The sequence below is a fragment of the Ixodes scapularis genome, unplaced genomic scaffold, assembly GCF_016920785.2.
Source record: "Ixodes scapularis isolate PalLabHiFi unplaced genomic scaffold, ASM1692078v2 PGA_scaffold3__209_contigs__length_174095766, whole genome shotgun sequence".
NCBI lineage: Eukaryota > Metazoa > Arthropoda > Arachnida > Ixodida > Ixodidae > Ixodes > Ixodes scapularis.
In genome coordinates, this window is record NW_024609868.1 from 23,992,145 (window position 1) to 24,019,589 (window position 27,445).

General features: G+C 45.5%; 1 protein-coding gene across 1 annotated transcript; it reads left to right on the top strand.

Moving 5' to 3' along the window:
- The first annotated feature begins 239 nt into the window (after positions 1–239).
- Positions 240–27,336, top strand: LOC8052815 (NCK-interacting protein with SH3 domain). Its single transcript, XM_040503927.2, has 12 exons — positions 240–428; positions 684–820; positions 7,998–8,041; positions 8,628–8,845; positions 11,445–11,576; positions 13,926–14,087; positions 15,508–15,594; positions 18,718–18,856; positions 19,381–19,461; positions 19,951–20,166; positions 23,020–23,195; positions 26,596–27,336. The coding sequence occupies exons 1-12, from the start codon at positions 240–242 to the stop codon at positions 26,785–26,787; spliced, it is 1,773 nt and encodes a 590-aa protein (XP_040359861.1). The 3' UTR covers positions 26,788–27,336.
- Positions 27,337–27,445: the final 109 nt, after the last annotated feature.

Sequence of the window (27,445 nt, forward strand, 5' to 3'; positions counted from 1 at the left end):
TAGCGTCTCGTAAACGTAGACGATAGAGTGTAAAACGAAACCGAAACTGCATAGGTGTTAGGTAAATTCCTTGATCTAATATAAAGCCTGTGGTTAAGATACAATGTGAAACTATGACAATATTCAGAAAATATTACGTTGTTATTTTTTTTAACCAACTTGATTGGCATTACCCCTCGTTGCTCAAGATGAGTGGGTTTCCCAAGAACTCCACACAACCTTGGCAGCCTTCAGATGCAATGGCGTCTGCGTATCAAGCTAGGTCTTTGTACGATTTTGACAGCAAAGACAAGCGGCTTCTAAGCTTCAAACAAGATGAGAAATTTATTGTTATCGAGCAGTTATGTAAAGATCCTAACTGGTACTATGCCGTTAGTGAAAAGGGAATTGCGGGCTTCGTACCGGTCACTTATATTTTGCGCGAAGAGGTAAGGGCGTTTTGACAAGTGTATTTATTTGCATTAAATCCTCCGTTCGCGCTTCAGCGAATTTTTATAATGTAGCATACCTGAACTGTTACCAAGACAGAATGCCAATGTTATATTATTCGGAAACGCCGGTTACCTGTTCTGACACTGAAATTTGATGTATATTTCGACTAACATGTATTGACCGCTTTCGACGCGGTTTCCAGCATTTGGTGTCCTCGTCTTAATTTGAATCCGCCCTCTCTTTGTTTTCAGAGCGATAGGGAACAGTTCTTGGAACTTGTCGAGAAAACACTGGAGGCGCTGCAAAACAGCACTTCAAGCTTAGATGAGGGCAACACCAGTTTCATGAGCCTGCAGAGGAAAGCGCTTAGGTACAGTAACGCTCTTTTGTAAGTCAACTTTCCACTTTCTGTAGTCGACCCGTCGTCTTGTCTTAGACAAGACAGAGTTCTCATCTAATCAAGGTGCTTTTTCCTTCGTAAGAAAGTGGGGGCAATATATAGTTGTTTCGTGACACCTTTCGAAATAATTATTTTTCTGTGTGCAAGCAAGTACAGATAAAACGCTATTACATATGAAAAGCACTATGAAATCAGCATACGAAAAACATCACATCTTTTATGTACTGGGGTTTTGTGCGACCACTTGTAATGGTCAAAGTAGCTGATTGTTAAGGGTTGCAAATAGAGGGACAGTAAAAATGCACCAGCTTTACCTGTCCAACCCCACTTAACTACTAAATCAGGTTCCTCAGACAAACCTACCCCCTTGATAAGGTATGTGTAAGGCAGAGGCTACATCCATGCACGGGGACGTAGCTAAGTCGGGAGGAGATAAGGCTCCATCCAAGCAAAAGGTCACGTGACTTATAATATAACGACATAACTTGTTTTTATATACATATTATGCTTTCTAAATTAAAAGTAAATTAGGATATTAAAATAAAGAGGTCAAATTTTATTGTGGTTTTAAAGTGAATATGTCATGACCCCGTCAAAGTTTTAGAAAATTTATCAATATTTTACTGTTTTCTCACAATAATAGCAAATATCATGCATCATAAAAATATTATCAATATATGTCTTTATAGTTATGTTGTCCAAGAGTCACACACGTGGGGGTGGCGTGCGTGCCATCCGTGGGTGTGGGCGTGGTTGGCTTGGTGCGGGTGGAGCCTCCGGGGCCTTTGCCCATGTGTGTATCGCTGCCGAGGCGAGGCGGTTAGGCTTCGTCGTGTCTGTGGTTGGCTTGGTTCGAGGTTTATTAAGGTCGGTTCTCACATGAAGCGAAGCGCTAATGTAGCGCTGCTCACGTGTTGTCAGCTACTTACAGTCTGCCGCGAGCAATGGATTTGACGGTGCGATACAAAGCTGGCGAACGCTCCCGTCGGCACGTGCTTAGTGCAAGGTCAGCGCTGGTCAGCGTTATGCTTGTAGCGCTCGGCTGTATGTATGAACAGGCCTTTAGTGTGGGCTAATGTGCATCGAAGAGGACAAGTGCGAGCCCACCGTTCCGTACTTGACTTGCGTTCCGTTCCGTTCTTGACTTGCGCGCACACTCGTTCCGTTCCGTTCTTGACTTGCGCGCACACTCGTGCAGTCTGGATTTCTGCAGACTACCCGCTCGTGCTTGCAGCTGTAGCGCACACAGCCCGGAAGTCGATTCCTGCGTGGACTTAGCCAAGTTGGGGAGGGCAGCACATCCATACCGGAAGTGACGTAGTGCGTTGATGGAGCCTTATCTCCTCCCAACTTGGCTGCATCCCCGCGCGTGGATGTAGACACTCCCTATTTTTAAGGGAAGCCGCATCACTAGCAAGATCACTTCCAACCTGCTTTCGAGGCCCAAGCATGGCCTCGGAGGCAGGTTGGAGCCCATTGGCCTTGTTACCACTTTTATATGCTTATTAAACATGTCCCAAGACTATCACATTTTGTCAAACACGAACTCAAGACAGAGAAGAAACAATTGCGCAAGACCGAAGACAGCATTCTCAAAAGTGCTTCAATGTAGTTGCAGCGGTGGGGGGAAACGAAAATGGTGATGGACAATGGGCTCCAAGCTCCCAAGCCTCTGGTTGCTGCGTCTCTGGGCCCCAAGGATTGGAAAGATGAGTTTCAAAGCTACAACTGGTATCTGTCCGCAGTGCAGCTCAACAAAGACTGCCGGAAGTGAAAGTCGCAAACCTCATGACCGATCAAGTCCGAAGCACAGAGGATCTGCGAGACGTTTGCAGCATCAAGGAGAATTCCAGAAAGCTCTTCACGATGAAGATCAACTCTGCTTATGAGCGGTACAACTTATCAAAATGAAGCAACAAGAAGGCCAGAGCTTCATAACTTTCTTACAACAGTGAGATTGCAGGCTAACAAGTGCCAATTCTGAATCCTGACCGACGAGATCCTAAGGGACTGCATCATCGTGAACATTTTGAACGACAATGTTCGCAAAAAGCTTTTGGCGACATGACCATTGACTTCAAGAAATCCGTCCACTTGTGCCGAGCATGCAAACAGGCAACGCTAAAGCTGAAAGGAATAACAGCAAAAGAAACAAAAGCTCTAAATGCAATCGACGACAAAAAAAAAAAAAAATCCCAAGTCGGCAAATTGACTGGAGAAAGCCTTGCAAAGTACTTTGTATCGGCATGGAGCAGCAGAGAGTGCCCTGCATACAGCAAGACCTGCAACTCGTGTTGCATAGTAGGCCATTTTGCTGCAGTGTGCAATTCGTGGAAAGCGAAAAATCTGTGAGGTTGGGAATGCCTTGGAGAAGCAAGAGTCGGACAATGAAGAAATTTATGTCTCCGGGTTCAGAGCTGCAGCCAGCAAGAAAAAATCAGAATGGTAAGAAATCCTTCAGCTCAGAAGTGCCAAGACTGTTACTATGAAACTGGACACGGGAGTGCCTGTAATGTGCTACCCAAGCAAGAAGCAAGAAATGAGGGCTTGAAGATGGTACCTTCAAAGGTAAAGACCATTGTCTCCTATACTAACCACAAGTTTTCTGTTGTGTGGGAAGCCCAAGAATTGTGTGAAGCTAGTAGTGAGAAGACAAGACTGACATTTACCATTTGGGATACCCCAGTCACACCTGTTCTTGAACAGACAGCATGAGAAACTCCCAACTTGGTGTAGCGTGTACGTCTGTTTAAAACACCGAGAGCTGACGACGGCATCTTTCAGATGATAGGCTGTATCAAAGACTATGTTTACAAAGCTGACATCGAGGAAGCCGCAGTGCAAAAGCTGGAATACAAGCCACCAAGAAAGATCTTATACGTCTTGATGAATGAAGTAAGTAAAAAGCTTGACAGCGTGGAAAGATGAGGAATCGTAAAGAAAGTCATGCCACCAACGCTGTTCAGCAGTTAAATGGTGGTAGTTAAACAACAAGGAAAACTCGGAATTTGTCTGGACCCAGTTGAACTCAGCGAGGGTTGCTGAGAAGACAATATCCCCTGAGAACCCTCAAAGTTGTCACCCAGATACAGAAATCCTCATATCACAATGTTGGCCTGAAAAAAGGGTTTTGGCAACTAAAAGTCTCGGGAGAGACACAGAGCTATCTCGCATTTAGCATGCCCTGGGAAAGATACTGCTTCACAAGAATGTGATTTTGAATAGCTACAGCATCAGAAGTATTTCAACAGGTCATCAGCTACTTGAAGTCCTTCCTAAGGTTGTGAACTCTATGGACGACATCTGGGTCAACGGCAAGACCAGCGAAGAGCTACAAAAGCACGTGCGCTCTTCTGAAAGTACTGTGTGAGGCAGGAGCAAAGATAAACAGAGAAAAGTGTGTGTTCGACCAAACTATACAGTGAAGTTCCTTGGTTACATGCTCACTGAAGGACTGAGAATTGACAATGAAAATGTGAATGCCATTGAAAGGATTGGCGAGCCAAAAGACAAGGCAGAACTGTTGAGATTGATAGGAATGCTACAGTACTGAAAACAATTTGTTCAAACGTGGTAGAAAAAACACAACTTTCCATACAAGACGTCGACTGGCTATGGATGGAGGAACAGAGCTCTGCTCTAAAAGAAATCAAAGAAGCTTTATGAAGTCTCTAACACTGGCGTTGTATGGTGCAGTGATTTCCCTAAACCCCCCCTATGGGGTGTAAACACCCCCCCCCCCCCCCCCCCCCCCGTTTTTCCGAAAGCACCCACTTGATTCACAACGACTCCTATATTCTCAATGCCCCCCTAAAAATTTAGACACCCCCCCCCCCTCCTCTAATTTCAATTCCTGGAAAAACCTCTGGTATGATGTAAATGGAAACATGACAGTCTCAGTTGATGCAAGCTCGGTAGTTCTTCGTGCGGCGCTCCCACAAAATGGAAAGCCAGTGTCATATGCCTCAGCAGTACTGACTTCTGCGCAACAAAACTATCGCCCGCAGATAAAGAGGCATTGGCAATCAGGTTTGGCTGTAAAAGGTTTCATCAGTACATGTACAGATGACCTCTGATAGTAGAAACGGACTACAAACCTTTAGAAACAATCAGCCAAAAGCCGCTGGGAAAAGCCCCACCACGCCTCCAAAGGCTGCAGCTTGATGTGCAGCATTATACACCAAAATTGTCTACACAAGAGGCAAGGAGCTGGTCATTGCAGACCTCTTGAGCAAAGACTGCAAACCAGAAGAAACATCAGATTCGGCCACGCAGGACAGTACATGGAACTGTTGGCCGTCATTCCTATAGCTCCAACGACCCTGGAGGAGTTAAAACGGATACCTATAACAAGATCCACAACTACAAGAAGTCATTGAAGCAACCCTCGAAGGCTAGCCAGAAAAAACAAGGGGACAGTCAGAAGCAATGAAGCTCTTTTGGCCATTCTGGTACGAACTTGCTGTTTACGAGGACATCCTCTTCAAGGGCAACTTCATAATCATTCCCTAAACCCAGAGGAAGCAACTGCTCCAACAGATAGACGAGGGACATCTTGAAATTTGAAGTGGCATCAAGAGAGCCAAAGAAACTGTCTACTGGCCTGGAATGTCACAGCAGATCAAGGAGTTTGTTGAATGTTACACGACATGCCAAGCAAGCCAGAAGAAGCCAACAAAGGAGCCAGTGCTGCCAAAAGAAGTACCAAGTCTCCTGTGGGTAATTGTCACAGCAGATCTCTTTGACTGTGCGAGAAAGACCAATCTGGTGATAGTGGACAGCCACTCAGGCTACATCAGCTTCAAAACGCTAACAAGTGGAACATCAGCAGATGTCAAAACACTGGAGTGCTGGTTCGCAATGCACAATGTTTTAAGGCTACTTGAGTCAAACAATGCACCTTGCTTGTCAGCAGAAGAATTCCTAGAGTTTGGAAAAGAATGGGGATTTGATCACCAAACATAGAGTCCCAGGTACCCAGAATCGAATGGACTAGCCGAAAGAGCGGTGCAAGTGGCCAAGAACATGATAAAGAAATGTCATAGACGGTACAGACATACACAAGCCATTACTAAACGTGAGCAACATGCGGAGAAACGAAGGGCTCGGATCACCAGCACAAAGTCTTTTCAGTTGTCGAACCGATACAACACTACCAGTCTGTGCAAAGCTCCTGAAACCTGAAATTATTAACAGTGTTGAAGAAAAGCTTGAAGCACTGCATCGGAAGCAAAAGATGTATGCAGACATTCATGCACACCCACTCCAAAAATGATCGAAGGATCCAAAGTCAGACTATTCGACAGTCACCAAAAATAAATTGTGGGAAATACGCCCCACCTAAGGTCTTTTATTGTGAAGACACTGAGGGGCAACCTCAGAGAAATATGTCTTTCATTAGACCTATCAAGGCAAATTTTGAAGGCACAAAGACAACACTACCCACTGTCGCACAGCCACGTACACCTTACAATTCAGAGAGAAATGGACCGTCCACTGTCCGGTCGAACAAACCACAGTGAAACAGACACTCAATCAACACATGGACACGGTACAACAACCACCGCATAAACTGGAATGCTAGTGAAGGCACCGGCTTGAATGAATTTTTAAAACAAACAAAAGAAGGGGTGTATAAAGGAAGCCGCATCGTTAGCAAGATCGCTTTCACCCTGCCTTCTAGGCCCAAGCATGGCCAGTTCTTTGTTATCACCCTTTAAACATATGCTTATTAAACAGTTCCCAAAACGTTCTTTGTTATCACCCTTTAAACATATGCTTATTAAACAGTTCCCAAAACCACAGCATCTGGTGGTACACAATCCCTAACTATGTCTTCCAGCTCCCCAAAAACTTTCCTGCCTTCTTAACTTTTTTTTTTTTTTAATTAAAACAATTTAGGAAACTTATTAGGCTGTTCTTTAGTGCAACTGTAAATGTACTGCTTGCAGAGAAGAGTATACTGTAATGAACTTTATTTTGGTGGGCTTAATATTTAGAGAATTCAGCAAAGTGTGGTGTTCAGAAATGTTTTGCAGGCATAAACTTTTATGTGTGAGGGTGGTATGCTATGTTTTTGTTATAACAGAAAAACATGTTTATGGATTCTATTTTTTGCAATATTATTTAGGTCGCTAAATTATTGAAAAGTAGATTTTAGCACAAAAAGAATTATTTACAGTATTGGTCTACAATTATAGCACCACCACCTCATTTTCGGAAAAGTAGTAGTCTCATGAAAAACACAAAAACAGCATAGCTTAGAAGGTGAATGCTAGATGTGTGTAAGCCAGTTAGAGTATTAGATAAGGCATTATGCCACCAAAGTATTCTGCTGTGAAGAGCTGTCCCAGTCTTCATCCCATCTTCAGATTGGCTCAATCAGATCGTTGATTTTGCCCTTTTCCAAGATTTTGCTTAAACGGAGCATAGGAAACAATGTCTCCAGGGGGCGAGAAATTAGCTTTTTCACTTTGTACTGTGCAGTTAATGTAATAAATCAGCTTGACTAAACTGCTTCATTTTTGAAACCTACATGTGCAATGGTGCTTTGGTAATTTATGGTGTGTTCATAGCAACAGAAATGTTTCAAAGCAGCTCTGTGCAAAGTAAACAAATGTTGGTGCCTCTGCTGGACAAGATACCATCTACCACCAAACCCAGTGTTTCGTAGCTTCTCCTATGATTACGGTGCCCACTTTTCTCCGTAGCTTGTAGAGATTGTGTTAAATCACTGCCTCACTCTGCTCCACTAGCAGAGCATATGAGTTCCTCTCACTACCATAGCAACATCTGCTTCTCTCTCACCACAGCTAGCTAACCCTATTTCCGCCGAGGCCACCATTGACCCGAACACTATGATTACTGGAAGTGGGCTATCTTTCTGTGTTTTGAAGAAAAGTATAAAAAATCAAGCCCAAAATAGGGGTGGGTTATATTTTGAGGGAGGTGCATCTCCCGGTATATTAGGTAGTCGCCTTGTCAATATGGAACTATGAACATGTCCAGCGATTCAGGGTTTATAATTGTCCACCTCCAAACTTGTGTCTCCGATCAATACTTTTTGGGGGTTTCTCATCTTCATTCTCACTCTTGAAGGTGTAACATTATCTGGTTTCCTGACTGAAATTACTGCTGTTGACCTTTTTTTATTTTACTTTTGCAGGCGGTTACACCACCTAAAGGAAAGCTTGCGGAGTTCGTGCGAAGGTATTTTTGACAAACAGTTACTTTAGAACTTTGTTAAAAAAACATACAATAATGGTGCATAATTTACATTGTTTGGTGTTGAACTAACGAAACAAACAACAGTTATTTGCTCTTTCAAGGCGCAAAAGCTTTTAAATGCTGAATTACCATTTTGCCTGCCATGATCACAGTGACCTGCAGCATGACACAATTGCAACATCACCAGGTAGAAATCAAGGTGACTAAATAAAACTATAATAATCACACCTGTCACGTATATGTTTCACGTATCACAATAACAAATTATCCTGTGAATGATACATCCGCAATGATGATAGTATTTGCTTGCCTTTGTTGCCGACGGTCTATAATGTAAGCTGGGATGCTGACCTTACCTGGTTTGACCTGAATTTTCGCTTGTGAAATGAAACTCAACCTGCAAAGGAAAAGCCCTATATACACTTCAGTGCTCTTTTTATTAGGTATCTGGGAAGAGAAATTTCTATATTCGAGATCAGAGTGCAGCAAAAATTCTACTATTGGTTGTCTCTCAAAAGCTGGAGCTTGTAGACTTTACTGACTAGGAGTGTGGTGTTTTCTGGGGCAGGACCAGTGAGGGACACGCCGAGGGAGACTGCCCTGGGCCACCAGTCACCCAGCGATTTCCTCCAAGAAGAGTACTCCAGGATAAACTCGGAGTGGATCTCGGAAAACCTGGCTGGAGCAGAGTTTGAAGTTGCTCCCCGGGACAAGCGTGTGCCCACTTCCAGCGGTGAAGAAAGTCACCCGGAACTTCCAACGTTGGCTGCGGAGCTCATAGAACAGGTGAACCCCCTGATAATTTTGCAGGGCGTAAATGTTGGACTTGTCATCTAACGTCTCTTGGAGTGGGTTACGTAGATGTTCAAGAGTGATCTACAGTCCTGCCAACCTCATGGACGAGAGTCAGTAGTTTGTGCACATTCTTTTTTTGTCCCAGTGGGGCAATAAATACTTTGCAAAAAAAGGGGCGAGTATGAGGCACGTAAGAAGTTGCGAGATTGTCCTCCTTGCCTTTGTAGCATCTACCACGTGGCACTAAAGAGAAGAAACAGGGTAGCATAGCTCACCTGCTCGCATGCTTGCCTAAAGCCTATGCCTCTGTCGTCTGCTACTGCTACCTTGACACTCCTTGAAAGATAACCTTGACCACAGCGTAAAATAAAAGACGCTAAATGTGCGACTTCTCCCAGCAGCAGATTACACAAGTTGGATTGTCAATAGTACAAGCCCCGAAGTTACGTTAAAACGAGGGGCCGATGCGAGTGCTGCAGGCAGCACATGCACAGGCGGCCTACGTTCTGGCGAGCGGCAGCGATAGTTGCGCAGCTACGCACAATCGCAGTAGCACAATAGCAGAGTGTGGAATCTATACATCCGGTTTTCAGAACACCTTTTGGCATGTGGGAGGGAAGGGGGGGGGGGGATGAAAGGTTTGCAAAATGTCCGCTGCAAAATCTAGCACAGAGAACCTATGTCTTCCAAAACTTAGACCTCGTTCCCGTCACCTTTGCTCTGCTCCAAGCTAAAGTGAAATGGCGATTAGTTCTGTTCTTCACCACCGTGCATGTGGTGGTCGAATCCTGTGCGCAATATTGAATCATTATCCACTCTGCCAAGCTTGTTTCTTCATTAGATCACAAAGATCCTTCCGATGCTGCAATCCCCTCCTCAAGTCTCCCAAACCCGTCGGTCTGACACAAAAACATCCTGCTTTGTTAAATCAGAGTCAGTAGCAGTGCCCGACAAGGAGCAGTAATGCAGCACATAGAATTTGGCAGCTAAACTGTCGGTTAATTTGAGCATGTGCATTGCATATTCTCACAGTGGAGGAAAGCATGGTGCACCTCAGTCTTACCAATATAACTACCTAATGAAAGGACAACTCTAACCAAAACATAATAATACGGAGCCCGACGTTTGAAGGCCAGTTCGGCCCCTTGTTGACGGGTGACTGTTTTCGTTCTTGTCGTCGTCTTGTAAACTGCCCAGCGTTGTTGGCTTCTTTAAAGCAACCGTTGTTTCTGCACGTGTGTTATGTTTCGTAGCGCCTCGCATGACGCACTGCAAACCGGACACGTAGCCACTTGGAAGTGTCCCAGCTGACCGGTTGACATTATTTTTTGCATTCTGAATGTACCACAACTCTAATAAAAGGCGTCTTCACCAGTTTCTTTCCGTGCCAAGAATAGAGCAGTTGTTAAATCCGATTGTGTGACCCTCTGTCTGGACGAGTTCTGCCAGCGTGCTACCCTGCACGTTATTCTTTTTGACGTCATTCTGATGCTGGCGTAGATGTTCTAGGAAGTTTTGTTTTCCCAACGTAGGAGGCAGCACAGTCACCACAGGGGATCCTGTAGTTGAGTCTCTGAGCCTTTTCTTTAAGGGACGATCCTTTGGAAAAGAGAAGAGGCATCCAATGGTGGACACCGGTTTATGTGTTGCACTGACGCCGTATTTTCGTAAAACGCACGCGAGAGTCTCGCTTGTACCCCTGATGTACGGGACGCAAATGCAGGTGGGTGGAGAGGGGGGCATCTTCTGTTTCATTGTGTTTAAGTTTTTTGTGTGTGTTGTTTGAAAACCATGCAGGATACCCATTCTGTTTCAGGTTGTGTTTGATCGTTGTGACCTTTTTCGAGCCTCTTCAGTGGAGCAGACAGTAATTGCTCACCTGAAGAGTGCGGAAGTCACAGGAGATTTGTGCGTTGCAGGGTCGTAGGACGAGAAGTTCAGGCATCGGCCGTTGTGCGTCCATTTTTTGTAAACTTCGAATGTCAAACAGTTGGACTTTCTCTTCGTGAGCACGTCCGAGAATGGGAAGAGAACCGTCAGGCTCCAGCTCAATTTTAAAATGTATCGCCAGTTCGATGGAGTGTAAGTGGTGTTGAAGATTGTTGATTTCACTTGTTTTGACCTAACAGAAACAATCGTCGACATACGAAATTCTTGGCACGGTAAGAAACTGGCGAAGACTCCTTTAATTAGAGTCCTGGCACACTCAGAACACACAAAACAATGTCAACCGGTCAACTGGGACGCTTCCAAGCGCCTATGTGTCCGGTATACGGTGCGTCATGCGCGGCGCTACGAACCATAACACATGTACAGAAACAATGGCCGTTTCAAAGAGGCCAACAACACCGGGCAATTTGCAAGTTGATGACAAGAACGAAAACAGTCACCCGTGAACAAGGAGCCGAACTGGGTTTGAAACGTCGGGCTCCGTATTATTTTTTGGTTAGAACTTTCCTTTCATTAATTGTCATTCCTAACCAGGTGGATGTCCACCGGAAGGTTTACGACCAATATAACTGCGTGATAGGATGCAAAGTGAGAAGAGTAATTTCTCAGTATGAATGTGTTGTCTGCATGGTTGTTTCAGGTGCGCAGCCAGACCCAGCTGAGCCATAACCTGTCTCGGGTGGCGGTGATAGCTGTGCTGCGTTGCCTGTCTCGGTCCTTGCCTGGTACTTGTCCCTGGGACGGGCTCCTGGACAGCGTCCTGAAGGCAGAGGTGGGGACCCTGCACTCTGCACCCTCGGTGCTAAGATGTGGTATACCGTCGTATTAACTCGCATAACTAATGCATTCGCATAATTCCTTCCCAACCCGCGAAAGAATTATCTTTTAATTTGCGCTGTTCCATTATCTATCTTTTACATTTTCATTACATCAGTGGATGCACCCAGGGTGCTTACACTAAAGAAGCCTTGGTGTCAGAGCTGCCAAACACGGCGCTGCGACGCTGATACGTAGCTCAAGGAATGTTGAGGGAAAACGCGGATAGCATGACTCCAGCAGTTTACAGGACACAGATAAAGTCTTCGTGCAAAGATACCATCTATGAAGATTGCATTTGTATGGAGAATCATGTTCTCAGTCTAATTATTCGCTATGTCATTTATGCACAATGCAATGATTGGCTGTATATGTGCTTTGCGGGAAAGTAGAAACAAGGGCCTTGTTCATAAATAGTGCAGCTGTTACTCGAGTAACTATCAGTGATGTTATTGCTGCACCAATTGCGCCAAACTGCGCCAAGGGGCTAACCCTGCTACATCCTGCTACATTTTGCCGAAATATGGGTAATCTGCGCCAAGCCTGCGCCAAAAGACCAATTTCGGTCGTCTTTCAAAACCGAAACTAAACTGAGTACCGTAATTGAGCATGCATGAGCTAGGTAGCGCAAGCGGCCGCCCAACAAAAAGTACCCTGTATCAATCGTCCACCTAGTTTTACATAGTTTTTCCCGCCACCTCTCATTTCACGCTCGCGTCGTTCATGTGTCTCGTCTCGCGTCTTAAAAAAAAAAAAAAATAAAAATTCAACGATAGGCGCGGGCATGTGTTGACGCTTCACTGCTTCAGTCGTTGTACAAAGCGCTCCAAGTGCTTAAATGCTTTTTGACCCTGACTCGCAATGTCTTGTTTTGACCTGACTCGCTCAGGTTCTTTTTTCTGTGTGTTTAGCTTGTACCTCGCCTGCCGGCCAGGAAAGCACGTGCCGCTGGACTGTTTTTTGTCGTATTTTGCATACAATTTTGGAAACCAGTTGGCAACAGAGCGGAGTGGCACGGTGTCTGTTTCGATCGAACAGCCACCTCCGCTCGCGCGACGAAGCACATGCAAATGAAAGCCTGCCAAAGTTGCCCTCATGTGCACGCGGACATGACTGCACGACAGAGGCACCAGCCGGGACGCTTGCAAGCCATTGTTTTAAGTTTGCTTACTTTTGGGTCCATACCACATGAGCGAATGACGTTTTAGCGAACAGCGACATTTGAGCGAATAACGGGGGCGCGCGTTAACCCATACGCCGCGCTGCGCTTTACGCCGCTTCGTGGCGACAGTCTGCGTCGGCTCATTACAAAAATGTGAACCCATTTGGCCCACCCGAAAACGCCGCTTTGCGGCGTCCGACTATTCGCTAAAGTGTCATTCGGTGAAACGTGGGCGTTCGCTAAAACGTCATTCGATCAAGTGAGTGCCTCCCACCCACAGCACTGTTCATTTGTGGGACGGCTCAATGTCTCTTTGGAGACATTGAAAGTGGGAATTCATTACTAGCCAAAGGCAAAGCGAGTCTTGCAGCAGCCTTGTAGAAAGTTTCGAAAAGCAAAAAGAAAAGCACCCGGTAGTCTTAATGCACCTTTGTCTTGTATACAATTTCGCATTGCCCTGCAGTAGTTACGTGTTTCATCAGTCGGAGACAGCTTCCATTTATTATATTATAACTGAGTCGGTCAACCTAATGCTGTGATATTTACTAATAAGCTGGCCATTTTCAAATAAATTTTAATATGTGCAGTTTGGTTATTATTTATCTATAACCGAACATATATATGTATAACTTAACTGAAGCATTGCAAAATGTGTCATGTTATTGTGTTTTCAGTAACATGTTGAAAGACTCCCAGGTGGTCGAACTTGACCATAATTTGTTTATTGCGGCGAGCGAAGTGGCCTTCATTCGTTCAGCACTTAAAACGAATATGTTTATTTTTCTAAGAATATCTGCTCCAAAAGCCACTTTTACTGCTCCGAAACATTGTTTTGGCTGCTCCAAAAGCAACTTTTGCTGCTCCAAAACACTGTTTTGCCTGCTCCAAAACCACTTTTTCTGCTCCAAAAACCACTTTTTCTGCTCCAAAGCACCGTTTTGGCTGCTCCAAAAGGTGCTCCAAAACGGCTTAGGCCAATCACATCACTGAACTATGGTAGTCCAAGGTGTCAACTGCTCTCCCTCGCTGCGTCGACAAAAAAAGTGGGGTCTACATCGTCGTACGTCTAGACCTCCGGGCGTTACTCGGGAGGGCCACGTGGGCAGACGGAGCGCCATTGGCCTGTTGTTCCTGCGCATGCAGGAGTGCGAGCGACCCCTGGTGGCCAGCCAGGACGGAGACCGTCTACAGCTGCTCCTGCGGCGCCTGTGGCACTGCAAAAATGACGACCAGCAGCGCAGCTGGCCAACCCACCAGGACGAGGCTTCCATCCTGGGCCTGCTCGAGGAACTCTACACGATCCTGGTGGGTTTCTCCCCGTCCTCGCCGCCATGGTGACGGGAACCCATCTCCGACTGATATTGCATCGTCGCTTGTGGTACCTCCATTTACGCCCGGTGACTTTGTGTCGTGCTGTTGGCTGAGGCGATCCTGGCGGAAGTGGCTGCGGCAGACGACCGTTGGGCCGCAGCTCGCTCTGCAGCCAGGCAGTCGACAGAAGCTACCAAAGCAGACGCGAGATGGCACGCTGCGACGACGGCCATTTGTGCATCTGTTCGTCGTTTGGTAGGCGTATCTACGACCAACCGCTTGGATTGCAACGTTCGACTGCGTGACGTGCTTGCTCTCGCGACGTAATTTGTTGCCATTTGGGGACCATATTCGACACACAAGTGGGATCGGACGATAAGTGCGTCAATCAGCGACGCTTTTTAGGCACGGTACCCTCACCGCTTGTTCCAGTCGTGCCGACTTTTCTTTCTTCTTTTAGGTGGGCACTACCAGCCAAGCTTTTTGCTTTGAGCTCTCGAAACCCGAAGCTTCTCTCAAAAACATGAAAGGGAAAAAGTATGATGGTACGAGTGTGGCCTTGCGTGTCGAGTTGCTTATTGTAATATCTTGAGAGATACGCCACTCTGAACAATAACTTCATGTTTGGCATGATTTGCTGTTTTTTTTTCAAAAACGCCCAAAAGATAGCCCACTTCTAGTAATTGCGGGACCTTGGCCAGTGGTGACCTCGGCAGAAACAGCGTTACATATCTGTGGCGGGGAATAAGCGAACGTTGCTGACTGGGAAGGACAGTCAGTCGTTTTTGGTTCACAGCCCTCTCTATGATCGCAAGTTTTAGCAGGTCAAAATCTTAAACTAGCATTTTCTAGAGCGCAGCTCTTAGGCATCTGTTTCTGGCTTGAGCAGCATCGCCGCCAGCGTAACCATGCGCGTTGCGTTATGGGACGTTTTCCCGCTAATTTTTACGTCACATGACCTCAACACCAATTCAGTTTCCTCGCTAAAATTAGCGGGAAAATTTTCGTTAAATTTCCCCGCTAAAATCTTTGCTAACTTTAGCGAAAATTTCGTGCTAAATGAGAGAGTAGCAGGAGAGGAGGGAAGGGTATGGAGAAAGAGGAGGGACATACCCTCCACTCCGTACCCTCCCCTCCTTTTCCTCAAGAGTTGCGCTCTAATTACAGAGAACTGTAAATGTGTCTTATTTTTGCAGCTTTTTTTTATCGCGCACCGTGAGTTAGCCCACTCCTCATTTTCACCCGATTTGCTTTCAGTTTTACGTGGGCTATCTGTCGGGATATTACGGTCAAATTCTGATTGTAATGTTTGACTTTTTTTTATTTCTTTCTTCATTCTAAGTTTTGGTTTTCCATGCCTAGTTTCTTGCTCTTACATGCTCCTGCTTTCTCGTTTCAATCTGGGCACGCTCAGGTGGACGCAGACCCCAGGGTGTCGAGGCTGGTGGTGCAGGCGGACGAGTACGACTGCGTCACGACTCTGGCCCTCTATTACCAGATGGTAAGCAGCGCTGTCACGTGAATCCTCCAGTCTGCTGAGGCACTTTCTCAGCCTCCTCGAAGGGATGCGTAACATTGAACCTCGGCTCCGGGGTCAGAACCTTGCGTTTGCTTCGAAGACCATACCCAGCAGTTTATACAAATTTACGCTAAGTGCTGACCTCAACAGAGTTTCAAGTTCGTAGCTCTGGAAAGTTGCTCAGAGGAAGATGAGCACTATTGTAACCAGAGCGTGCACACTTTTCACGTTAGTACACAAGACAGGGATGGAACTACTGCGCCGATTGCGCCATTGTGCGCCTAATGACTTTTAATGTGCCACACTGATGCAAAAATATAAATAAGAACAAAATTGTGCCAAGTTGCGCCCAAACTGAAATTATAAATGAGCCTCGTCGAAATTAGCCGTCTCGCAGTTTCTGTTGGCAACATTGAATCGGAACTTCCGGCTCAAATGGAATGCCGGTGGATACGGATCCGAATCCAAAAATATAAATAAGAACAAAATTGCGCCAAGTTGCGCCCAAACTGAAATTATAAATGAGCCTCGTCGAAATTAGCCGTCTCGCAGTTTCTGTTGGCAACATTGAATCGGAACTTCCGGCTCAAATGGAATGCCGGTGGATACAGATCCGAATCCGAAGCTCGGAACGCTTTGGATTCGGATCCGTATCCACCGGCATTCCATTTGAGCCGGAAGTTCCGATTCAATGTTGCCAACAGAAACTGCGAGACGGCTAATTTCGACGAGGCTCATTTATAATTTCAGTTCGGGCGCAACTTGGCGCAATTTTGTTCTTATTTATATTTTTGGATTCGGATCCGTATCCACCGGTTGTTGCCATTGTTATACATTGTTTCAGCTTCAAACAGTGGATATGGATCCGAATCCGAAGCCCGAAGGTCGCCATTGTTATACATTGTTTCAGCTTCAAACAGTTGTTACAGCATTCCTCATTGCGATGCTTCTGCTACCAGACCTCTTTGAAGTCATTCGCTGTCGCTCTGCCTCGTCTAAATCCACACGCTGATGATGCTACAAGCGCGAGCTCCCGACTTTCAGCCTCCCTGCCAAGAACGCGCGCTCGTGCAGTGCATGCTCTGTTTAAGGTCACATGCTGGCGCTTGTAACATCGGCTGCGTCTGAACATAAGCTGGAACGAAGTATAACTGCCATTGCTGTGTGCTTTTCTGGAGTCCTGGAGTCACTTAGTCTAAATATTTGAGCAAACAGCACTGCCATATTGCAGTAAACTCAGATGTATTTAAGTTTGTGCTCCTCCCTCTTGGCTGTACTTGCATGACTATAGACGTTTCCACTGTTTGCAAAAATGACAGTCCACACATGCAAAATCACAGTCCAGCCAGCACTGGCTCGCAATCGCAGCCAGCCAGAAACTGCGCGTGCATAACACACAAGCACAGCAATGAAGGCGCCCAATGCACTTTTATGGAAAGGTGTATTGCAAGCCTGCAGCCCGCATTGGCCCACCCCGAGGCCCTGCGCAGAAAACTTGGGAACATAGCAAAGGCGAGCGAGCAGTGATGGAGCAAGGTATGAGCTGAAAGCTATTTCTACCTGTTTGTTTATATTTACCTCTTGGCAAGTCAATTCCCTTACGTTTCACACTGTCGTGGAGTGTGACACGTGTTTTGTGTAATTTTCATGTAATTTCGTGACAAATGTTTCAACTAAAATATTAATTGAAACTACCGTTAAGTTAACATGGAATTGTCTATACGCCATATTTCGTTGAGTTTTGAAAACCAGGTGACATTTAGCCTCTTTTTTAACATTCTTAAAGGGGCCCTGCAATCATATTTAAGTGTATCCCTTTTTTGCGGTTTCCACGTCTCCTGGGGCTCGGGCAAGCCAGCGGGCACGGAGAGAGTAACTAAATATCAGTGCGTCATATTTTAATCAGACGACCCGGAACCTCCTCCACCGACGAGGGCGACCCGCAGTACCGAAAGCGCGCAAAATGTGACGTATTAGGTTCTGGGCTTACTACTGGTCAGAGCCGCTAAAAGCTTCTTTTTGGTCAAACTACAAAATATAAGTGGCACAAACCATTTCAATTATTTATAAAAGTAGTTTTTGTTCAGTATTTTAGATCAGAAAAGAAACGAATGCAGTTTATAAAGTACGGAAACAAGAAATGGCCCGTCGGCATACCCGCCGCCAAGCGGTGGAAAAGGCGGCGCATACTAGAAAGGAGTAGTGGGATCAGGCGCCGACACGGAAAGGTCTCGGATGTACACGGCGGCGCTGCGGTCGTATGGATAGCAGGATCCGACCGGCTCCGAGCGTTCCGAAGGCCTTCGGCGAGAAGCTTTGTCTTGCGGTTTGGCCGTTTCTCGGAATGGGAGCGCGAAGTGGCTCTCATTCTGAACTGATCTTTACCTCGTGTTTGCTGTCGTTTGTGGCCAGTGAAGTGTCATGCCGAATTAGTGTTTAATCGCGCAGCAAATGCAGTGAAAACCGCTCTGGCTGCCCGCTTCATACAGCCAAGCCAGATTACGCTTTAGTGGCACACTCTTGTGCCGTCGACACGGAATGCGGCAGCCGTGAGCGCTCGATAAGCTCACTACCCCTCCTCTAGTTCACGGCCACTTAAGCAACCAAGGACATCATGAGGGAGGTTATTTTTTGCTTGTTTTTGTAATTCTAATTTGCCTATAACATTTAAAATAAAAGGAATTTCGGGAAAAGAAAAGTTTCACTAAGTTACTACGTTCAGTGCGCTCAGGTTCGGTGCAAATTAAAACCCAGTAAAAAAGTCCTTGCAGGGCCCCTTTAAACCTCGTATGCTGCTCCCAATTTGCTCCAAGACTTCGTTTTTGCTGCACCCAGCCTGCTCCACACTGTAGTGTTTTCTGCTCCCAAGATTGCTCCAAAGCTGCGTTACCCAGTTCTATTCCTGACAACAGCGTCGAACGTTTTGCAGCGTCTCAGAATGCCACACTTGGCTTTGTGGCTCAATGTGCTGAAAACTGAAAGCTCGAAACCCAGTGTGTCTTGATGTATGGGAAAATTGGAAAATAAACGAGTGCATCACCAAATATGCTTTGTGATTGCTGGGGCTACTCTGTGTGAGAAGTTCGCCGTTCGCAATCAACCCAGGAGCCACGTGCATCGCTGCGAGTCTGGATGCTGCGCGTGTTCCTGACCCTGTGCGAACTGGACTTGCAAGTGGTGTCCTTGCTACTACACTCAGTACTACCCATGGAGCTGGCACGAGACCTGCAGGCCAACTCTGATGGTGAGTGGAACAATTGTGTTGGTTGCTGCCGCAAACAATTGCAGCAGCGTTTTTTATTTGTTTGTTGTTTCTCCTATAGTTGATGCCTTTTCGATAGTGTTGGGGGTCAGCTTGTTTTCCTTGTATCCAAATGCTGCTTTTCAGAGCATAGCCAACAAAGTGTTCCATGCCATAATAAAAACAGGGACAGAGATGTAAAAGAAGCATTGTAATGTTTGCAAGCAGTCAGTTATTCCCAGCTCGAAGTTCATAGTTTTTGTTTGCTGTCTTTAGTTTCTTTTTGCTGTGCTTTTACCGTGATCACCAAACACCAACAAGTCAAATATCAGGAAGGATACAATTTTCTGCCAGAGGCTGCCCAAAAAAGTGTAGCCTCCAATGTTTATGGTGTCGATAAAGTCTCCTGGAGCATGTCTTTTATTTTTCTCTTATCTCAGAGTTTTCATCTCATCTTAGAGTTGGAGGATTGTCCCTTAGACTTGTGATGCTGGAAAGCAGGTTTGACAGGCTCATCTCTCTTTCAGACATTGAGAGGACCAAATACACAGCACTGCTGCTGACTGTCATCTTCTCCACAGGAGAGAAGCCACCGAACAACGTCCACGGTCTGTCATTTAATTTTTTTCTGGGCAAGCACTAGGCCAATTGAAAATTTTGACGTGCCTACAAGGCACAATTTAATTTGTCAGTTATCCAGACTCAATTACTTTATAGATGTGTTGCTTTGAACGAAAAAAAAGAAACCAATTTTGCTTGACATTGTTTGCTTGTGACAGAAAAGATGCAATATATGGAGTGCTTTTAAAAGCCCGGCAATTGGGACCACACAAATTAGAAATGAGAGGCGATTTGGTCTCAAATAAATGTGGCATTGAAACAGTTCACTTGCAATGTGTGCACAAAAACACACAAACCTTGACCTTCTTATAAGCTGTTAGCAATAGCTCCGCTTTCACCAGTCATTCCTATTGTTCCGAACAGATGCTCGCGCGAGTCAGACTTGGCTGACAGAGCGCGGTCACTCGCTGACTCGGGCTCCCTAACTGGCACGATCGTACGACCATGAATCTCTCTCCGGTTCCCCCTGGTTGCAGAGTATGTGGGTGAGGCATTTGTGGGCTTCCTGCTGGAGACAGTGGAGTCTGCGGAGGCGGAGGAAGAAGTGGCGGAGCTGTGCCTTGGCACCCTCCTCTCCCTCAATCTGCACCTTGACATGAGGGAGGACGACCACTTTGTGCTCAGGGCTCTCAAGGCCCGCCAGGATGCACGGGCACTCACCGAGAGGCTCATGCTCCTCGTCAACCGAGAAGGTCGGTCTTCCCGCTTTTTCCTTCTTTTAGTGCCTAAATAAGAGATGAGCACATTCTGGCCTCTGGGACATTTAGAGGAGGCAACGGAACAATTAGAATTTTTTCTGACTAGGGTACTCGTGTTTTGAGGCAAGACAGTACCCAAGAAGAAAGACTGCCAGTATATACTTTTACAGTATATACTGGCGGTTGCAAGGAAGAATGCAGTGCAAAGTTTCATCTGTCTACATGAATTGTAAAAGAAATTATAGTCATTTTCATCAGGAACGCACTGACTTCGTCTGTTTAGGAAAACTATTGTTAGAAAGCTAATGTAATATCCAATGTTTTTCTTCCCTAAATCAGCAGCAGAATGCCTTGAGAGAGCAACTGTGAAAACAAAATTTCCAAAATGTAATTTATTTTATGCTAACTTTGGGGAGTGAAAAATCAAATAAATTTTTTGCCTTTTATGTCGTCGACAAAATCTTAACACCTTCTATAAAAGACATCCAGAAAGTCAAAAAACAATTCCACAGTTGAATCACCCATAAAATTTAAGTTAGGAAAAATAAAGTGATAACGCAGAGGTTCGGGCGAGTTGGTTGCTCATGATGTACAGGGGGAACAGTGCACCTGCAAAACAGTCACTCAAGTCGAGCACATACACAAAAGAAGGAGACATGCAGGGCTGACTAACAACTCTTTGGAAATCCCTCATGAACTTCCTAACGAATGCTCTTTAAGATTCCTGTATCTTCGACTCTTCATGTTACCCCACCATTTATGTTGGTCCTATGAGCCCAGGGGGAAAAAACCGCTTTTACCATTCAACTTGGCACGTTCAGAACTCGTTAAAAAGAGCATCGAGCGGTTATGCCTCAAAAACTCATTCACAAAATCCTGCTGACATTCCATTCCATTAGTGGCCGAAAAACTCAACAACGAAAGCAGGCAAGACGTTTGCACTCAACAAAAGCAAAGAGACAAAACAAAGAAACCCATCATTGTGCCATATATTCATCATGTTTCTCACGGACTGAAGAAAATAGCTAACCGAATAAACTTGGAAGTCATCTTTTCAGCTCCTAACAAACTTCGCACCTTGTGCAAAAAAGTAAATACCCCACCAATTACAACTGTCGGCTGTAAAAAGAAGCATAAGAACACCTTTGTACCTTGTACAGAGAAGGTGGTGGACTCCTTTCACCTCTCGTGTGGAAAACTCTACATAGGTCAGACCGGAAGGTTTCTTAACGATCACCTTCGTGAACATAAGAACACATTCACGAACAAAGGCTTTGGACCTTTAGGCAATCGCTGTCGAAACTGTGGCTGCTCAGTGGTGCTGAGTAACTGGGCCGTGCTTGGCAAGCACCACAACCAGCTCACAAGAGGAACTATCGAGGTAGAGAATATTGCAAAACATAACGACAGATGTGTTAGTACTCCAACTTTAAATTTATCACAAAAAGAATTAGACCACCTAGCCCTACATTAATTTCAATTTAGTTAGTTTTCAATGCATTGCCGAAATGTCTCGATGCTTCTGCAGTGTCGTAATATAAATCTGAGTTAAAAAAATGAGAAACTGGTTTTGTGATCACTCCTTTAAAAGTATGCAGCTAGAAGCAGGTGCAGATGGCACTATAATTGTCTTTCTAAAAACACTTTAGTCCACTGGGAAATGAAAGCGAGAGGCTCCATTAGGTCTACATACATTTATGGCTCTCTCATAATCTGGGTATGTATGTAAAGGTTTTCTGGGGTGTTTCTGTTTGATTTTTTCAGTTAGTGTAATGCAGGGTTCTCCTCACGGTGGGCGGCAGTGGCTTTGCCCACCGCTCCGACTGATGGCTCACCGCTCCAACTGACCGCCCACCGCTCAATCTTTTTTTTTTTTATGTCGCGGGATGACGATGCGATTTTGCCTGCGCACATGGCTGCAGTTTGTCGCCGTCATACTCAGCAGGTCCCCACACCGCCACGTTATTGTTCGCTATCACATCGCTGACTGCCGCCACTGCCACACTGCTTCAAACAAAGAGCGCAGGCGCTCGGCGTGTTTCTTTTTCTTTTTTTTCTTTCTCTATCTCAGCGGCGCGCCGCCGGCAGTGCTTGGAGGGGGGGGTAAACAAATGCAACGAACCAAAAAACAAAACAAAAAGACAAACCCCCCCCCCCCCCCCACCCCCAGTAATGTCCACCCCTCAAAAAGTCCTGGGGAGAACCCTGGTGTAATGTTAGTGTTTGTCCCCATGTTCTTTTTCTAGTCTTGTGGTGTTGGGTGGTTATTTTATTTAGAGAAGCGTGTCACCAATAAGGTGTGTCCACCACTTTTCACGGGTTTACTCCTTTGCAGAGAAAACCCAATAGTATAATGTGCAACCTTTCATTGCTGAGCGAGTGCTGCAGTTGTCCGGAATGTTTGCCACACCACAGGCTCATCCCGATACACATTCTACATATTCATCCTTTCTAATTCAGAGATTATCTTCTAAACTCTAAATGGCTGCCTACGCAGACCACGCCTCCCTTTGACTTCTTGCGGACTCGATTTTGCGCCTAATTGGAGCATAGGAAACGCTCCCCCCGGGTCCACCTTGCTGCTATGTATTCTGCTTTGCGTGCGTGCTTATGGGGCACTAAATTGTGTCTGCTAAAGCTGAATGAACTCGTGTTCTGCGCAGACAGCCCTTAACAGTCGAGGAAGCGCACAACATAGTACTGTCTTTCATCGACGTTGGTAGCTTGCCTTTCTTGCTTTCTATAAAAATGCTCCGCACCTGTGCATTGTCACAAAAGCAAATGGGAAGCCCTGTCGCTTCAAAAGTCATCTTGAAGTGTGCTCGATCATAACGTCCCTGTTGCCAGACGACCCTGCCCGTGTGCTGACCCACGAACTGAGCGGTGTGCCCAACTCCGTGCTCAAGTTCCTGGTGGAGCTGTTCTCGGACAGTGCCACGGCCGAACTCTTCTATCTCAATGATGTGGCCGTGCTGCTGGACATCGTGGCTCGACAACTGAGTGACCTGCCCCCTGGGGACAAGGTGAGCAAGCACACTATAACATTACAAAGGCTCAATGTGTTTCTTCAGCCTTGTTTGGAGTAGATTAATTTCGTAATGTGCATTGCATGACATGGTTGTAGTCGGAATGCTCTGTCACTGTTTTTTTTTTCTCCACACCCTATTTATCTGCAGTGAATTGATTACCGCAAAGTACCGGGTGACTGCCCACCCCACATTCACTGAAAATTGGGTTTATCTAGACATGGGTGCTTGTCCGGTCAAAGTGGGCTCTTAACGTATAGTTAGCAGGATTCCCAAGTTTGAGAAATGTGAATAGAGGGCTCTCCAACAAAGTGAGCAATTCTGCGGTATTTTACGGTACTATGAAAGCTACCTGCAAGGTGTGTTTATTGTGCGGCATGAATGGGGGGGTGTGAATTTTGGTGCTCAGCGCTAGCTTTCGCAACCAAAATGCAGAGTTCATGCTCGGCGTGTCAGAATTGGACGCAAGTGTTTAGACAGCTTGAGGTCAGTCTACCTCCAAGGTATGGCCACACTGGTTCACAATGATGGTGAAAAGTTGAGCCACTGTAGTACAACTGGCTGAATGCATTGTGTTTGTGCTGAGCATGTGAGACGCTGCTCAGATAAAGATGACAGAAATGTTAGATATACTTTAGCAAGTCACTACAACTTCGATTGCCTCCTGGCCCCTTTAAATGCGTAAAAAGTATGGTGTGGACCTTTTATTGTTCCTACAGCCAAGCTACATCTCTAACCAAGTTTACTTTTAAAGGGCAATGATGGTGAAGCCGTTACAACTCATGCTCTCCAAGCATGAGTCACTCGACATCCTCAGAGCACCGCTTGGGGCATCACTAATCAGGAAACTGACAGTTTATGTGCCCTCAAATAAACGTTTGCTCGAAGACGGCCACCGAGTTGGTGGAAATATCCCATTAATTTAGTTCAGCTTCCCGTTGCATGGAATTTGCGTATTGCAAATCACTTTTCTTTGCATCTCCGCTTCTCTTTTGCAAAAGTGTAAAAAAGGAGAAGGAGGGAGCAAGAACTGCAGGTCAACCTTTGAAGAGACTTTGCTCTGCCAAAAAACATTTTTTTTAAAACTGCCTCTATCACATTAACTATCATTCTTGTTGTGGGATAGTGCTTTTCGGGGCATAGCTTATTTATCCTGGCAGTTAAGGGGGGACACTGGCTAGAGGTTGAAATTCTGAACTACTCAAATGATCGGAATGAAATTTGCAGGGGAGATTTAACTTCAGATGAAGGGGTACTATGCAAACTTTCAGTTCTCTAGGACAACTTTACATACCTGCATAAGATGTGTCACTCTTCGTTAAGAAATGTATGATATGCAAAGGAAGCTACTAGGCATAATTTTAATTGCTTGAATATAAAGTGGGGGATGTGGGACTTTGGGCTATCTAGTTTTTATAACTCAAGTGTAAATATTTTAGGAAGGGTGATTACCTCGAAATATGAGATGCATAACTGCCCTATGTCAATTTTTGAACACTTCTTGAAAAAAACGAGTTAGAGGTGAATTCTGGCGTATTTTTATCCCGTGAATCTGAACATCACATTCGTTTTCTCTGAAGATGCAACTAAAAGCAACAAAACGCGAAAAACCTCCGACCAGTCGTGACGTCATACTAGGATCTTTGGGCCGCCAAGCGTGTGTCGCTCGTGTGGGCAGCGCGTGCAATGGCAAGCTTGTCAAGTATATTTTTCCGCAATGACGGCAGTCGTGACGTCTCTTTCTGACCTTTTTGAAAATAGCAAGAGTGCGCGCGCATAGCTTTGACAGGCGCTGAAGATGCGCGAGAGCAGAGATTCCGACAACTCCTAGTGTGACGTCACGCCCTGGGAAGGAGGGGCTTCGGCGGTACTTTAAAAATTAATTTCTGAAGCCTCCGCGCACCAATTTGAAAAATAATCTTGCTATTCCTGATTCTGGAGGTAGAATGAAGGCTATTAAAGTGTTTTTTCTCAAATACAGAACCGCTTCAGTTTCCCTTTAATGAGGACATCAACTTAAAACAAAATAAAGTAGATAGCCCAATTCTCCAGTAAATTTCAGTTCAGAAACATCTTGACTGTGGTATCAGAATAATTTTATCCTCAAACAAAAGATTTCTTCGTATGAAATTTGCAGCAAAAAGTGGAACTGAGAAAAATGCATTCAAACATTGAACTCCTTTACTTTGTTAGTGCCTCACAATGTGTTGAAAATATTTTATATCAATGTAACTATTTGGCGCATGGTTATGAAATTTAGTGTAAGAGTGTATAATTAGTTTCTAAAACTGAAAACCTCAAAATTGAAAAATGAATTTTTTCAAAAATTTTTGAAACTTAGGTTTATGTCCCCCCTTAAGAACAAAGCTGCGCGAGTCAAGCATAAACTTGCATGTGTGCAGCACATACACCCATTGCTGTCTGCCCAAGCCTCGTTTTGTAAAAGGGGTCATGAAACGCTTTTCCAACTTTTTCCTGTTTAGCTTTCCTCCTCAACTCATAAATCGCGCATTCCACCAAACAGTTCAAGAAGACGAAAAGAGGGAGTCCCCTCTTGCTCGGAATCTGGTTTATGTACCCGGATAGAGCCATTGTCCCCCTAGAAGATTAGCCCGTCGCTCAAAATTCAGACAAAAGTTGCTTTCCCCAACCAGTTCACCCCGGAGCTGACAGTGCTGTGGAAGCTTCGTGCTCGTTGGGCCAGCCACACTTGCCACATGATCACGCTCCTCCGCGCATACCCACGCGCAGAGATTGAGGTCAGGTGATAAAAGGGAGGTGGCTGATGGTCCGGCAAGTGCGTAGCTTCCACCACAATGTCAGCTTAGAGGTGAAGGGACTGAGTGAGGTCCGGTTTTGTGTGACGTGCGTTTGGACCCGATGACGCGCTTTTGGGACCGCGGATGTATCACAGTGAAAAGGCAGACAGCTTGCGAAGGGGAGGAGGAACGAAATAGTCCCCTGTGTTTTCAAATTTTCGCACTGAAAGTCAGGCTCTTGTCTTTCTGCCTTTTTTTTTTTGGCCCACCGAACGATGTGCTATTAGTAAAATCCCAATCGAAAATGATTGATCCCAACTAAAAATCCGTTTCATGGGCCCTTTAAGCAACAGCGATAGGATGCTTAGCATTTGAGTTATGTCGTCGGTATTTGGTGACTCTACACTCGGAGACAAGCTAAGGATGCACCAGAGGCGTGGCCTCCAATGCAAGCCTTGGATGCCTTCGGGAACTCTTGGGAATCTCGAAAGCACGCCTGCCGCAATGAGCACTTTCTGGAGGCGGAGCGTCTGGTGTATTTTCATCATTAACCATTCTGTGTGCCCACTTGCACGAAAGCATCACAGCAGGGTAACCCTGTGCTAGCTAAGAAGGCATCCTGGGCGGCTGGTGCGCAGAGGAGGCCCCTGTACCTGTCCCTGGTGGAGCGCGTGCTGGGCTCCACTTCGTACGAAGGCCACCGGCAGACTGAGCTGCAAAGGTGCTTCCAGGCTGCACTCTCTCGGGAGGAGTCGGCTCCGGAGGAAAAGGAGGTCGTGCGGCGCATCCAAGACACCTGGCCCCATTGGTTCCCCCCCGCCGACTGCTAGGCTCGCAGCGCCTGACACCCGAGCAGTGTCGCTTTTGAGGTTACCCTGTCCTCCACCACTGCCCGCTGCAGCCGAGAGTGGAAGGCTGCAAGGTCGACGGGTTGCAAAAGATGTGGATCGAAAGCAGCAGAGTGAAGAAGAACCGCGCTGGGTTGCTGTTCGTGAGTCGGAGGGAATTCACAGATGCCGATTGCCTCTTTTGTGTCTTGTGCATGTGGATTTTCTGATGCGTGTTCTTGTTTTATTAATTTATAAATATTAGGTAGTGCCATATCTTAATTCTTTAGCTTTGTTTGGCTTTGATGAACTGCTATCAATGCGCATGTTTAGTGTTATTTTTTGTCTATTTTTTTCTTAATGAATAGAGTTTTTTTTTTTTTTTGCAGTGCAGCTATCTTTTCCATTAAGGGCTTTGTCTCGAAGCAGGGGTTTGATGGTCATATGAAACAACCACGTTTCATGACTACGTATTATTGAGATTATTGTTTGAATGGTGACAGTCTCATTGATGCAGTGCTAACGCTGAAAATAGTGTGTAATAAAACAAAACAATCTTGTAACTTAGAATTTTGTTTTTATACCCCCCACTGGAAAGAGTTTTAAGCTTGACAATTGGTGTCTTGATAACACGTTGCATCCTACTAAAATTACATGGGAA

Bases quoted from the DNA above. Each gene is read 5' to 3' on its own strand.
- LOC8052815 (XM_040503927.2), top strand. From the start codon at position 240: ATGGCGTCTGCGTATCAAGCTAGGTCTTTGTACGATTTTGACAGCAAA. The intron at 15,595-18,717 runs GTAAGCAGCGCT...CAATCAACCCAG, and splicing joins TGGCCCTCTATTACCAGATG to GAGCCACGTGCATCGCTGCG. The intron at 20,167-23,019 runs GTCGGTCTTCCC...CCCTGTTGCCAG, and splicing joins GCTCCTCGTCAACCGAGAAG to ACGACCCTGCCCGTGTGCTG.